Raw genomic sequence first — 12,927 nt, forward strand, 5'->3', positions numbered from 1 at the left:
ACACAAGAGAAGCGATGCCTGGGGGTGCAGGAGGGAGCTTCCAGCCTCCTTCCCGGAGGAAGCGGGGGCCGGTGGACGGCCAAGGTCTGGGCTGTGGTCTGGCCATCACTCGCCCGTCTTTGCCTGTGCCTGATCCACCTCCCAAGCCCCCTACTCACAGGGGGTCGTGCCAGCTCTCCAGGGATGAAGGGGTGTGGAGGCGGCCTCGGCCAAGTCCTGGGGGCAGTGGTGGTGGCACCCGGGGCACCTCCCAGCCCGACGCCTGCCCGCTCGCTCTCACGCAGGCCCCGAGCGGCAGATTTGACTTTGCAGAGAGGCCCCGGGCTTTGCACCTGTGGGTCTGCAAGCTGAGCCCCCTCGGGCTTCGAGTGCCGTCCCCCAGCCCGGGTAAGCATGATCCCTTTCCGTGCCTCAGTTTCCCTCCTTGCAGTGAGCACAGGAGACCGGCTGGTGCATGGTGCCTGGCCGGACGGTGAGGACTGGCGAGGGAGCCACGTGGGAGCGTGCCGTCCCGGGCACTGCGGCTGGGGGCCGCCCCCGCCCAGCTCTGCTCACCTCTCCCGCCTTTTCTCCTGCACGAGCCGCTGAGCCGCTCCTGCCAGCCCCCCAGTCACTGCTCATTCAAAGGGAGGCCCCGTGGGAGCCAGCGTCTCGTAAGAGGCAAAGGGAGGAGCGGGGCGGAGGCGGCCCCTCCTGCTGGAGCTCGCGCTGTGCTGGCTGCGCGCACTGTGACGACATTTCCTGACTGCAGGTGCCTGCCCGCCCCGGCAAGAGGGGGCGGCGCCTTCCTGTGCCAGGCTCCCAGCAGGTGCGGCTCCACCCGGGCTGGGCCCTGGACCAGAGCAACGCCTTCTGAGCGGCAGGCCCCGGGCCCCAGCCTCGGTGGGCGACCAGCAGCGCCTGCAGATGGCCGATGCCGGCCCCTGTCCAGGCGCTGCTCTGCAGGGACGTGTGGGTGTGGCTGAGCTCAGGCAGACTCTGGGTGCACCTGTCGGGGCACGGCTCATTTCCTCCCCTGCAGGAGAGAACTCTCAGCCCTGCAGCCGGCTCCAGTCCACGCCAGGAGCCCCGGCTCCCATGAGGATTTCCAGCTGGCTCGGGCAGCCAGACAGCGGCTTGGACTCAGGCTCGCAACACCTGATCCTGGCTCCCCGTGGGCATGAGCTGGTGCGGGGCCCTGGGCCTGCCTGGAGCCAGGGGAGGCTCCTGCCTCTTCCCATGGCTGAGCCCACACATGGACAGCCTGGGGCAGGCGGCCACCCCTGAGGCTGAGACAGATTTCACAACCCTGCAGCCAGGACAGCCGGGGGCCCCAGAACTCCACAGCCCTGGCGGGGGGCGACTCACAGACAGAGAGGCCCCGGCCTGGCATGAACACAGGCTCCTTACGCTTGGCAGGCCGTCCACTGCGCACTGCCCACTGCCCGGCGGCCAGGAGCGGGGCTGAGCCAGGCTGGGACCCAGGCCCGCGGCGGAGGCTCCCACAGCCCCCAGCGACCCCTCCCTGAGCCCGCAGGGCCCCCACCGCAGCCCAACCCAACCCACCCCACAGAGAAAGAGCCACACAAACTCTCCAAGAAGTCTCAGCGTTTTATTAACAAAATCTTACAAAAAAAGAGTCTGTCTGGGGGGCAAGGTAGCTGGGGCGCACGCCTGGCTGGACATTGGTGGCCTGGTCCGTGTGTGTGTGTGTGTGTGTGTGTGGACGTGTGTGCGTGTGGGTGTGTGGACATGTGGGGGTTGGACCACACCCTCTGAGGCCCCGGAGGGCTCCCTGCCGCCTGTGCCTGCCTAAGCATGGGTTATGGCTTCTGTGCAAAAATAAAACCCAGGCGGTTGGCAGGGGTGCAGGGTGCAGGGCCGGTCAGACAGTCCGCAGAGCTGGCCCCCGGCGCCTGCGTGGCCTGCAGACTCAAGTGGCCGCCAGCACCAGGCGCGGGTGCGGGGCCACGGAGTGGAGTCCGGGCCTGGGCGGCAGCAGGGCAGGGCAGGGCAGGACGACTGCCCCAGCCCGGGGAGCAGAGGCCTGGGTGTCTCCGGGGCTGGGCTCGGGGCTTCTGGTGAGGGCAGCCTAGGGCTTGTGGAAGGCCCTGCAGCGAGCCGGGGGGCTCTGTGCGGAGGGCCGCACGGCCCAGGGCGGCTCCAGCTGCGGGGGCTCTGGGGCAGGCAGCGTGCGGCCGGCGGGGCGGGCTGAGCAGCAGGCCCTGGCCCTCGCGCCAGCCGCCTTCCTCCAGCGGCTCTCGGCTGGGCGCTGGGGACGCTGTTCTCTGCCGTGGCCGCCTCTCTGCGGCCCCCTTCTCTCTCGGCTGTCCTGGGACTTCTCTGCCCACACAGGTAGCTTGGGAGAGGCGAGGGGAGGCGGCGGCGCTAGGCTCAGCAGCAAAGACTTTGTGGGAGCCAGGAGACCTGGAGGAGGAAGAAACAGGTGGTCAGGGCAGGGCAGGGTCAGCGGCCGGGACCCACAGGGTCTGGGCAAGGACGGGCGCGGCTGCTCTCCCGGGGCGGGACCGGAGACCCAGGGATGACAGCGGGGGCCAGCCCAGGTGGGAGGGGAGGGCTCCCTTACCTGTTGCTATGCTCCTGGCTCCAAGGGCACCGGCTGCTGTCTCAGCCCCTGTGGGACCCTCCGCCTGCAGCTGAGTCATCGCCTGAGCGCTGATCCCGCTCCCGGCTGCCGTGATTCACTGCTGCTGGGGCGAGATGCACGGGTCCCGGTGAGCTGGCTCCGCGCCCTCCGCGCTGCCGCCCACTCCCGCCCCCCCACCCCGGGGGTCTCTGCTCCTGCCCCCCACCCCCTCCCTGCAGCTAACTTGCTGGGGACACCTCCAAGCCCAAATGGACCCAGGGTCTCCCAGCTCCGGGGTTGGGGCAGGGGCTCACCTGGGAGGGTCCAGGAGACACCAGGGGGTCAGGTCTGCTGCTGCTGCTGCCTGTGTGTGGCTTCAGCTCTCCCCCGGGGGGAGGGAGCCACACTGCCTGAGGCTGGCCAGCTGCCCTGGGAGGCACGGAGGGTGCCAGCTGGTTCCACGGTGGCTGCCGCGGGAGGGCGGCAATCCCGGAAGTGGAGGTTCCCTCGGTATTGATTCTGCCTTAGCTTCTGCTCCAGGGGGGCGGGAGGGAGGCCGAGAGCTTGGGGCCCCCTGGCCCGGGGCCAGCTGGGTGGTGGGTGCGTCTTGTGAGTACCCCGGGCACTGGAGCGGAGCGAGGGAGCGGCCGGATGATGCCCTGCGATGGTCGGAGAGGGTGGAGGGTGGACGCTGCCGGCCCAGGCGGGCGCAGGGCCGGCGAAGACTTGAAGGGCAGGAACTGGGCGGGCGAGAGGAGCTCCTTTATCTGGAAGGCGTGTGTCTGTGTGTGCAGGTCGGGCCCCAGGCCACGGGGTGCCCAGCTGGAGTCAGCCCCAGCTCAAGTCCTGGTTGGCAAAGGCCCGGGCCGGGCACGGCGGGCAGGCTGGGGGGAGCTCCGGCTGCCCTCTACTCGGGCTGGGTCCGGTCGCTGGCTACAGACTCGCTGGTCAGGGCGGGCGTGAGGGCCTCGGCCTCCTCCTCGGCGGCCGGCTGGGGGCTGGCCGGCTGGGCCGCCTGCTCCAGGCCGCCCTGCACCTCCAGCCCCCTCTGGATGAGCTGCTCCAGCGTCTTGGGCAGCGGGTGCCGCAGGAAGCGCTTGAGCTTGGGCTGCAGCGTGCCCACCACGTACTGGATGACCTCCTCCTCGTCGGCGTCCGCGTGGAGCGTCTGGTACAGGTCGCGCTTGCGCCACAGGAACTGATCCAGCGGCTCGCCCTGCTTCTGCGGCAGGTCCAGCTCGCGCTGGATGGCCTCGCGGGACACGGTGCCCTCGCTGTACTGCAGGAACTCCTTCTTGAACTCCACCCAGTTCTTCACCGAGCCCTGCTTGAACTCCCACCACTTCTTGGCCGGCCCGTTCATGTGGTTCTGGATCTGCGACAGCCAGTACTCCTCGGAGCCGCCCACCTGCCGCAGGTACTCCTCCAGGTGGGCCAGGAACTCCCGCGGGTCTTCGAAGATCTGCGTGTCCACGCCCGGACTCGGCTGCCCGTCCTCGCCGGGCCCCCACGGCTGGTACGGCTGGGCCTCGGCGGGCTCCTGTCCCGGCAGCTCGCCGGCCGCGGGGGGCGGGGTGATGGCGTAGGGGCTGACGGTGTAGTCGTAGCCGTCGGCCTCCTGGCAGCAGCCCTCGGGGCCGCCCACGCCCACGGACACGGTGTGGCGGGCCGGCTCGCTGCCCACCGGGTACTTGCCGCCCGAGGACTCGAGGCGGTCGGCCCACCTCTCCAGCCGGTAGAAGACTTCCCGCCACACGTGCAGCTCGCGCTTTACCCAGCGCTCCAGGTTGGCGATGGTCTCCTGGCAGCGGCACAGGCAGGCCTTGATGGACTTCTTCCAGCGCTGCGAGTCGCCGGTGGGCGCGTAGCCCTCCAGGTTGCTCTCCAGCTTGCCCACCGAGCGGTGCAGCCCCTTGAGCTCGCGCTCCACCTGCCTGGACACCTCGGTGAGCAGGTGCCGGTGGGTCCTCCGCACGTGCTCCAGCATCTCCGCGCGGCACTTACCGATCTGCAGGATCACATTGGGCTTGGCGGCCGGTGCGCCCCGCGGCCCGGGATAGGCGTGCAGGCCGCCGCTCGTCATGCGGTCCAGCTCCATCTGCGCGCAGGTGGCGGTTCGGACTCCTCTAGGCAGCGGCTCTGGGGGCGCGGGGGCCTGGGCGGCGAGCGCAGGGAGCTCTCCGCGGCTGGGAGAAGGCTGCGCACAGCTCTGCCCGCTGCAGCCGCGGCGCCCGCCTTTTATGCCGCGCGCACACGGCCGGGGGCGGCCCCCTCGCCGGGCCCGGCTCCCATTGGCGCAGCCCGGCCCCCGCCCGCGCCCCGCCCGCGCCCCGCCGCCCCGCCTCCCCGCCGCGCCGAGAGAGGACCCGCCCCCTGCACTCGCGGCTGACGAATCCCCCTCCCCGCCCGCCCACACCCTCTCGCGGCTCCCCGGGAGGACTCCGCGCTCCCCGCGCCTTCCAGCGTGCGGGCCCTGGACGCTACCGTCCCCTGTCCAGTCGGGTTTGGCAGGACAGAGTCCCTCGACCCGGGCTGAGGGGCTCAGGCTGTGCCGCGCCCACACTGCCCGCCTTGCCCAAGGGCCTAGGTGACACCTGCCTGGGGGCTGCCCCAGGCCCCACACCTGCGTCCTAGCGCCTCCAGGGCAGCTGGGCGGGGGAAGCTGGTGTGGGGGGGCGGTCACCGGGCCCTCGGGCCCGTGGGCGTCGGGCCAGAACCTGCAGACATCCAGAAGGGTTGGCAGCTGCGCGGGGAGGAGGGGGGAGGAGGAGGCGGGAGCTGCAGCGCGTGCAGCCCGAGGCAGGCAAAGCAGGAGGCCATATAAGGAGTGGGGTTCCGGAAGCTGCGACTCCCTCCCAGGGGAGGCCCTGCCGCTGCCACCGTCGCAGTCGCCGGCTGGATGGGTGGGCACGGGTCTCGCCTTGGTCATAGTACCTGGCTCAGGTCACATCACCCCCTGCCCACAGCAGAGGCACAGGGACACATGGGAACAGTGACAGCCACCTGCCCGGCACACAGAGCCACACACAGCCCCCATGCACACTCACACCCCCCACTTGTACCCCTCACTCACACCCCCCACTCGTACCCATATGAGTACTCATATCCCCCACTCACACCCCCCACTCGTACCTATATGAACTCAAACCCCCCACTCGCACCCCCCACTCGTACCTATATGAGCACTCAAACCCCCCACTTGTACCTATATGAGCACTCCTACCCCCCACTCGTACCTATATGAGCACTCCTACCCCCCACTTGTACCTATATGAGCACTCCTACCCCCCACTCGCACCCCCCCACTCATACCCGCCCCACACCCACACCCCCCAGCCCCGCTCCCTCTGGTCGGGACTCCCGGGACAGGCAGGTATCCAGGCCCAGCGGAATCCCTCATCCCCGCCCCTCCCCCTCTGCTTTCCCGGGGAGCCCCCCAAGCCTGTCTGTCTCCTCCTCCCCTCCCGGGGCTTCCGCCCCTCAGGGGAAAGTCTTTCTCGAAAAAAACTCCCCTGGTATTTCTAATTAAAGGCCAGTGGGCGGACGGCACCACGGAGAAGGGAGGGGGGGCGGAGAAGCTGCGAGAACCTCCCGGGCCTTCCCACGGAGCGTCTCCGGGCAGGCTGGAGCCAGCTGGGCACTGACCACGCCTGCGGGTCCAGAGTGAGCCGGCAGTGGCCAGGCCACCACCCCCCAGCCCACAAGCCTGTGTGGCACTGAGGTCCCCTATCAGCTTGGCCAGGGCCTGGGTCTGCAGTAGCCTCTGGGTTCCCACCACCACCCTACCCCCCACCACTGACACCCCCACCGCCCAAGGCCTCAGGGCTTTCTGGAGTGGGGGCGGGGAGAGGCAGGCAGTGAGCCATGCCTGAAGACTGTAGCCGGGGGCTGTCGGCATGAGGTGGGCACAGGGCATCTGGGAGGCCAGCTGGAGGAGGCGGCTCCCAGGGAGCACTTGGTGAGGAGTCCAGGGTGCCGCGGCCCACTCACCACCCTCTCTCCCACCTTCTGCTAAAGGGCAGGACATGGGTGGCCCAATCCAGACCCCGTGGCCAGGAGGCAGAGCCCGGGGACAGGCCTGGGCAGAGGCAGCGGGGCTGGGTGGGGAGCAGATGGCCCCGCCCCACGTCCCTGCCCTCCCGGTCCTCTACGCAGCCCCCGCCCTGGCGAGGTCTGCAGAGCCGCAAATGCAGGCCCCGTGGTGACAGGTGACAGGCGGCAGCCGCTGCTCTGGGAACACTTAATCGCTGCCCAATTATCGCCCCAGGAGCCCGCAACAACCCCCGCACTGGAGCCCTCGGCTCGCTTCCTCCACCCCCGGAAAAGAGGCCAGGCTGGCTCCCCACCGCCCGGACAAGGAGGGGGACGCTAATAACAGGGGCCAGCCCCCCACCCCCAGCCCCTACTGCCCATCCTCTGCCAACAGGGACAGCAGAGCTGAGCGCCCATCCCGGCACCCAGCCTCACCCAGAGCAGGACACCGACAGCCCCGGGATGCAGTGGAGGGGGCCGGGGTGACGGGGAGGGGGGGACTGGCGGGGAGGGGGCAGAGACGGGGGCTTTGGCCTGTGCAAGGAGCGGGGGAGGCCCCAGGACACCCCCCCCAGAACCAAGCTGGGCTGACAGTTGCCTGAGTGGGATCAGGCTCTGCGGGGGGAGGGGGCGAGCAGCGGAGGTGACCCACGGGAAGCCCCCCCAGGTCCCCCAGTTCTCCCCAGTTCTGGCTGCTTCAGCCGCAGGGCTCCTGGCTCCCAGAGATGAGATTTCCCTCCTATAGCCCCACCCCAGCCACAGCTCTCTAACCCCAGCCCAGCCCTGGAGACAGAGCCCCCCTCCCACCTTGGGACGGCCCTGTGACCACGCCCTCCGCACCTGCCTCTGGGGACCCCCGAGTGCTGGCTCCTGAGCCCCCGTGTGTGGGTTCTTAGTGAGGCAGGCGCTACCTTGTCCCTTGAGCCGCCCTCCCTACTCCTCACACCCCCAGGCTCCTGAATGGCCCCTCCCGGGGCGCCTGGCTGGGCCGGACTCTGTGGGCAGGGCCTCTCCCTCCAGCCGGCGCCCTCTCCCAGCTGACCCTGCTGCCTGGACTTGGCACCACATGGCCGCTGAGGGCAGGGCCCAGGCTGGCACGCACACACGTGTTACACACCCACACGTGTGCACACACACGCACCTGTCCACACACTTGTCCTGCTCCGGGACTCTTGCAGCGCTGGCCATGGGCCCTGCCTTGCAGGGACAGCAGGGAGCAGGTGTGTCTGAGGCCTCTGGGGGTCGGTGTGGGGGGACGCAGCCCCCGTCCCTGCTCCAGCTGAAGTGTGCGACTTCCTGTCCACTCCCTGGTCCTCCACACTCGACCACCCCCCACCCATGAGGCCTCGTTCCATCGCTCTGCACAGCCCAGAGAGGATGGGCCGTGTCCCGGTTGACAGTGTCGGGTGGATAACATCCCGTGGACGGCCTCCAGCCCGTGCCCGTTACGCAGTGTGCACGCAGGGGTCCCAGGGCCTCAAAGCCGTACCGGGCACCCAGGCTGAGGTCCACCTGAGGGTGCCTGTCCGGGGGAAGGCATCGCACCTGTGTGCTCGCAGCCATGGTGCCCAAGCCTGGCACAGGGTCTGACCAAGAGACGGGGGGCTCTCCCCACCCTTTCCAGCGCAGCGCCATTGGCCGCCACCACCCGAGCCTCGACTTTCCATCTGTGAAGTGGGAGGGTAGTGCCAGGGTCTGGGCGTCCCCCAAGGCTGAGCGATGTCAGAGAACTCCTGGGGACCCATGAGCCCATCGCTGCACCCTGCCCCTGCCAGCCTGATGGTCAGTCCCACGGCCGGGACGCCTTGCAGGGGGGCTAGCTGCCTCGCCCTGTCCACCTCCTCTGCCCCCAAGGCCACCACCCAGAAAACCCTCCTGGTACTGCGCTGGGGGTCCCCGTGCTGTGTGGGTGACCTGGCCCCGCCACCCCACACTGCCCACACCTGCACCCCTCCCTTGAGGGCCCAACAGCCGGGGGTGAGGGTCCCCGAGGGCGCACTGTGGGTGGGTGCTGGTGCTGGGGCGTGGAGACTGGACAGCGAGAGGAGAGCAGGACCAACCGGCCACTCGTGTGGACCCCTCTCCCTGCTCTTCACAAGGAGTGGGGGAGGGGAGCCCTGCCCGCCCAGCCCCCCCCCCACAGGGTCCCTGAGCCACCAGTGACCCCGGCTGATCCCTGCCTGGTGAGCCACAGCCACGGCAGGACTGGGGGTCCCAGGAGACCCCCTGAGTGCCGGGCCCAGCTCCCGGGGTGACGCCAGGGCCAGGAGACACAGGAGACACACTGGGGCGTGGGGTGGGCCCAAGGCGCAGGTGCAGGGGACCTAGGCCAGTGGGCGCAGGGCTGGGGGAGGGACTCAGCCCCCCCACTCCTCCCCAGGCCTCTTGGGAGCTGCAGGAACATTTTCTCCCGGGCCCTTCCTTCCTTCCTGTTCCCCCGTCTGGCAGGCTCTGTGCTGCTGCCTCCCCGTCCCCGGAACAGGCAGCTCCTTCCTGGGCCCCCACATGGCACAGGCCCCCTCCCCCGTCCCCTCCCTCCTCCCTCCTCCCCACTCCCCCTGACCTCCGACCCCCCTCCCCTTCCCCTTCCCCCTCCTTCCTCCCCATCCCCTTCTCCCTCCTCCCTCCTCCTGCTCCCTCCTCCCCTCCCTTCTCCCTCCTCTCCTCCCCCTCCCTCCTCCCTGCTCCCTCCTCCCCTCTCCATCCTCTCTCCTCCCCCTTCCTCACCCCCTTTCTCCTTCCCCTCCCTTCTCCCCCCTCCTCCCCTTTCCCTCCTCCCTCCTCCTCCCTTCTCTCTCTCCTCATCCCCCTCTCCTCCCCTCTACCCCTCCTCCCCTCTCCCTCCTCCTTCCTGCCTCCTGCCTCAGTGCCTCTGGTCCAGCCTCCAAGGAAAGTTCTGTATTTTTCCAATGATCCCAGCACCACTGTGCAGGGACAGGAGGCTCATGGGAGCCCGGGAGGGGACAGAGGTCCAGGGGGTGCGAGAGCCCGGCCCCAGGGACGGGGGTTCCTGAGCTCCCCCACCTGTAGCCATTGCACAGGAGAGGAGACGGAGGCGAGAGGGGTCACTCAGCCAGAAAGGCCAGAGCCAGTGCATGTGCCTGTGCGTGCACACACGTGTGTGCGCGTGCATGTGTGGTAGGGGTGGGGCTCCAGCCCTTGGCCCCTGGACACCCTCCTATCCCACATGACCACCCCTGAGGCCCCACCCCTTCCCTGGCCTCGGCTTCCTCCCACCCAGACTGCTCAGCCCCGGTCAGTCATTATCAACAAGGGGTCCTGAGCCAGGCCTGGGAGGGCGGGGAGCAGGGAGGAGCCCAGGAGACAGCCCTGGTGGCCCTCGCCTGTGCTATCAGCTGGGCCACTGCTCTCTGGGCCCATGGGCGCCGGCAGGGGTCCCCGCCCAGAGCCCCCCACCCAGAGCCCCAGAGCGCTGAGCCAGGCACCGCCCATGCTGGGACAAGGGAGGAGGGGCTCATCTGAGCTCTGGGGGCTCAGCTCTTGGAGCACCCCGGGCATAAGGCAGGGGTGAGGGCAGGGATGCCGGGAACAGGCCGGAGCCCAGGACACGTACCCTCAGCACAGCGGTGCCTCCAGCCTGGTGCCTGTGTCCACAGAGCACTGGCCAGGGAGCAGCCCTGGGAGGCATCCCTCGCTGAGCACTAACCGGGCTGCTCCTGGCTCTTGGCGGGGGGCCGGGGAGGAGCCACTGCAACTGTGACTGCTGCCGGCCCAGCGTCCCTGCCCCCAGGAAGGCTTCCTGGGGCTTCTGTGTGCCCCACCCCACCGAAGCCTCGGGGCGGTGTGGGGGTGTGCAGGTGCACAGCCCCAAGTGTGCTGCGGCCAGCAGCTGGCAGGTGAGCAGGGACCGGGCAGGCGGGGGTGGTCCGGGACCACCAGGACTGCGGGAGGACGGTAGGCGGTGGGTGGGGCGCTGCTCTGGGGCCGCGCCCCAGAGGGGGACCTGCGAAGGGCCGGTGGGGGTAAGAGGGCAGCTGGGGTCGGGGCGCAGGTGGCCAGCGCTAAGCTGGGGTGTTCTCAGCGGGGGCTGGGAGGCGGGTGGCTGCCCCCTCCCCCGAGCCCCACTGATCCGCGAGGGCGGCCGAACCCTCCCTTAAGGAGGCTGGGGGCCGCCGGTGCCCCCGACGGCCCAGGCCGGCGCCCCGCCCCCACGCAGGCAGCCTCCTGCCCTCCTGCGGCTGCATTTCCACCGCGCCGGGCGCCAGCCTCTGCCGCGTCACTTCCGGCCCCATAAAAGGAGAGAGGCTGAGAATAGCGGGGCCTGACGCGGCAGGAGCTTCCCCACGCACGCGGGCCTGCGCCAGCCGCCCACCCAGCGCAGCGCAGCGCAGCCGGGCGCGGGGCCGCCCGCCCGGGGACCCCTCCCCAGCCCCGCCGGAAACGGAGGCCAGAGGCTCCCGCTGCCCTGCGGCCGCCGGCGCTGTAGGGACTCACAGGAGGGGGAGCCGCGGGGTCGGGGCAGTAGAAGCGTTGGAGCTTGTCCCGCGGCCCGCACGCCCCCAGCCCGCTCCCCCTCCTCAGCCCGGCAGCCGCTACCCGCTCAACCTCGCCGGGTTGAGCCAGCTGGGGCGGCCGGGATGGGGGTGGCGGGCCGGGGCCGTCCCCTGCGGGACCCACCTGTGCCTGGCCTAGGCCCGGCCCCTCCCACGCTCCTGACCTGGCTCCTCCTACTCGCGTTGGGCGCACCTGTTCCTGGAGTCCCGGCCGGGGCAGTGCCCCCCGCCACCACACAGGGCCCCGGGCCCGGTGCCCACGGTCCTGCCTGCGCTGAGCCGTTCCTGCTGCTTGCCCGGGGCCTGGGCCTCCAGTGGCCCGGACCGGCCATGTCTGCAGCGGGGGCAGCGTCCAGGGGGTCCAGGGTTCTGGGGAAGCGGGTGGGAGCGGAGGGCCTCCTGGAGCTCCGGGCAGCCTCACAGAGGAGGACGGGGGCACACAGAGCTTGAGGGTCGGGTTTCCATGCTGGCCCCTCCGCCTCTGGTCCAGGAAACCGTGTTGTGCCGTCTGTGCTAAAGGGCTCCATGCCGGCTGCCCAGGACCCCTGAGCGCCCACTTCATCAGTGCCACTGGGGCTCGCCCAGTGTGGCTGAGGCTCCTAGTCCTGGCTGCGTCCCCTCTCCCTGCTCCCGAGGCCTGTGCAGCCCTGGGCGGGGTTGGCGGAGCAGCGGAGCATCCATCTCTGTCCTTAGCCGCCCTCCATGGGGGTGCTGAGCCCGATGGGGGACAGGGCAGGGCAGGGCACGCGGGGTCCCCCGGTTTTCTCTTGCCCAGGGATTGCCTCAGTCACAGAGCAGGGGTACACAGCTTTCCACCACCTCCCTCCAGCTCCGCACTCCTGAACCACACAGGACTGGGGCTCAGGGCCCGAAGGGGGAGGGGAGGGCAGCGCAGCATGGGGGAGGGGCTGCTCGCCGGTGGCCGGGAAGTACACACGCCCTGGCCCTCCCTGTGCTGGCCTGTGGGCAGGTGCCCTCCTGTGGGAGACTCCGGCGCCCTCAGGCCCCCTGGGTGGGCTCCCCACACTCCAGCCCCACCCTGCCCTGCCCTCCGCTCTCCCTCCACTTCCCTCCTAGTCCCGCCTGGAGACAAGACCCAGCCAGTACTTGCTGCCCAAGTGCCCTGCCTCACTCTCGCCCCTCTTTCTCCAGGTCTCTCTCTCTGCCCGCTGCCTCTCTCTGTGTGTCCAGATCCCCCCTGCACTTCTTGGCTCTCCCCAGGCTGCCCCTGAGCTGCTGTCCCAGGGCCTGAGACCACGGTGCCAGGCTGGGCCCACTGCCGCCTGGCCCTGCCCCCGCTCCACCCCAGGGGCACCCGGAACTGAGTCTGGGCCCAGACTTGGGCACCGCACGGGAGGAGGAGCAGGTGAAGGGGTCCAGGCTTGGGCAGGAGCGTGACCCTCCCATTCTGCCTGAGGGGGGCTGAGCCCAAGCGAGGGGGACACCTGGCCCCAAGGGTCCTCCCCCGCAGGCCACGGGCTCCAGGCCTGGCCAGGGGGGTCTGAGGCCAGCTGCGGGCTGCTCACTGGGACCTGCAGCTCTCCCAGGAGGGGCTCAGGCCCTGAGCTGAACCCTGAGTATCCCATGTGCAGGTCGCCACAGCCACTGTCACCTCCTCTGACCACGACACAGCCATCACCACCCCCAGCCCAGCCCCAACCCCACTGTCCCCATCCCCCCAGCCCCAACCCCACTGTCCCTATCCCCAGCCCATCCCCAACCCCACTATCCCCACCCCCAGCACAGCCCCAACCCCACTGTCCCCACCCCCAGCCCAGCCACCACCCCACTGTCCCCACCCCCACCCCAGCCCCA

At 70.1% G+C, this 12,927-nt stretch overlaps 1 protein-coding gene across 2 annotated transcripts; it reads right to left on the reverse strand.

The window, feature by feature from the left end:
• Positions 1-1,577: 1,577 nt before the first annotated feature.
• Positions 1,578-4,795, reverse strand: ARC (activity regulated cytoskeleton associated protein). 2 transcript variants are annotated; one of them, XM_051831027.2, is made up of 3 exons: positions 2,881-4,795; positions 2,567-2,687; positions 1,578-2,406 (listed from the first exon to the last, which is right to left on the reverse strand). In XM_051831027.2, the coding sequence occupies exon 1, from the start codon at positions 4,662-4,664 to the stop codon at positions 3,474-3,476; it is 1,191 nt and encodes a 396-aa protein (XP_051686987.1). In that variant the 5' UTR covers positions 4,665-4,795; the 3' UTR covers positions 1,578-2,406; positions 2,567-2,687; positions 2,881-3,473. The 2 variants fall into 2 exon arrangements, with proteins under 2 accessions (XP_051686987.1, XP_051686988.1); XM_051831028.2 differs by having other exon boundaries at positions 2,567-2,690.
• Positions 4,796-12,927: the final 8,132 nt, after the last annotated feature.

The sequence above is a fragment of the Oryctolagus cuniculus genome, chromosome 6 (assembly GCF_964237555.1).
Source record: "Oryctolagus cuniculus chromosome 6, mOryCun1.1, whole genome shotgun sequence".
NCBI classification, from domain to species: Eukaryota; Metazoa; Chordata; class Mammalia; order Lagomorpha; family Leporidae; genus Oryctolagus; species Oryctolagus cuniculus.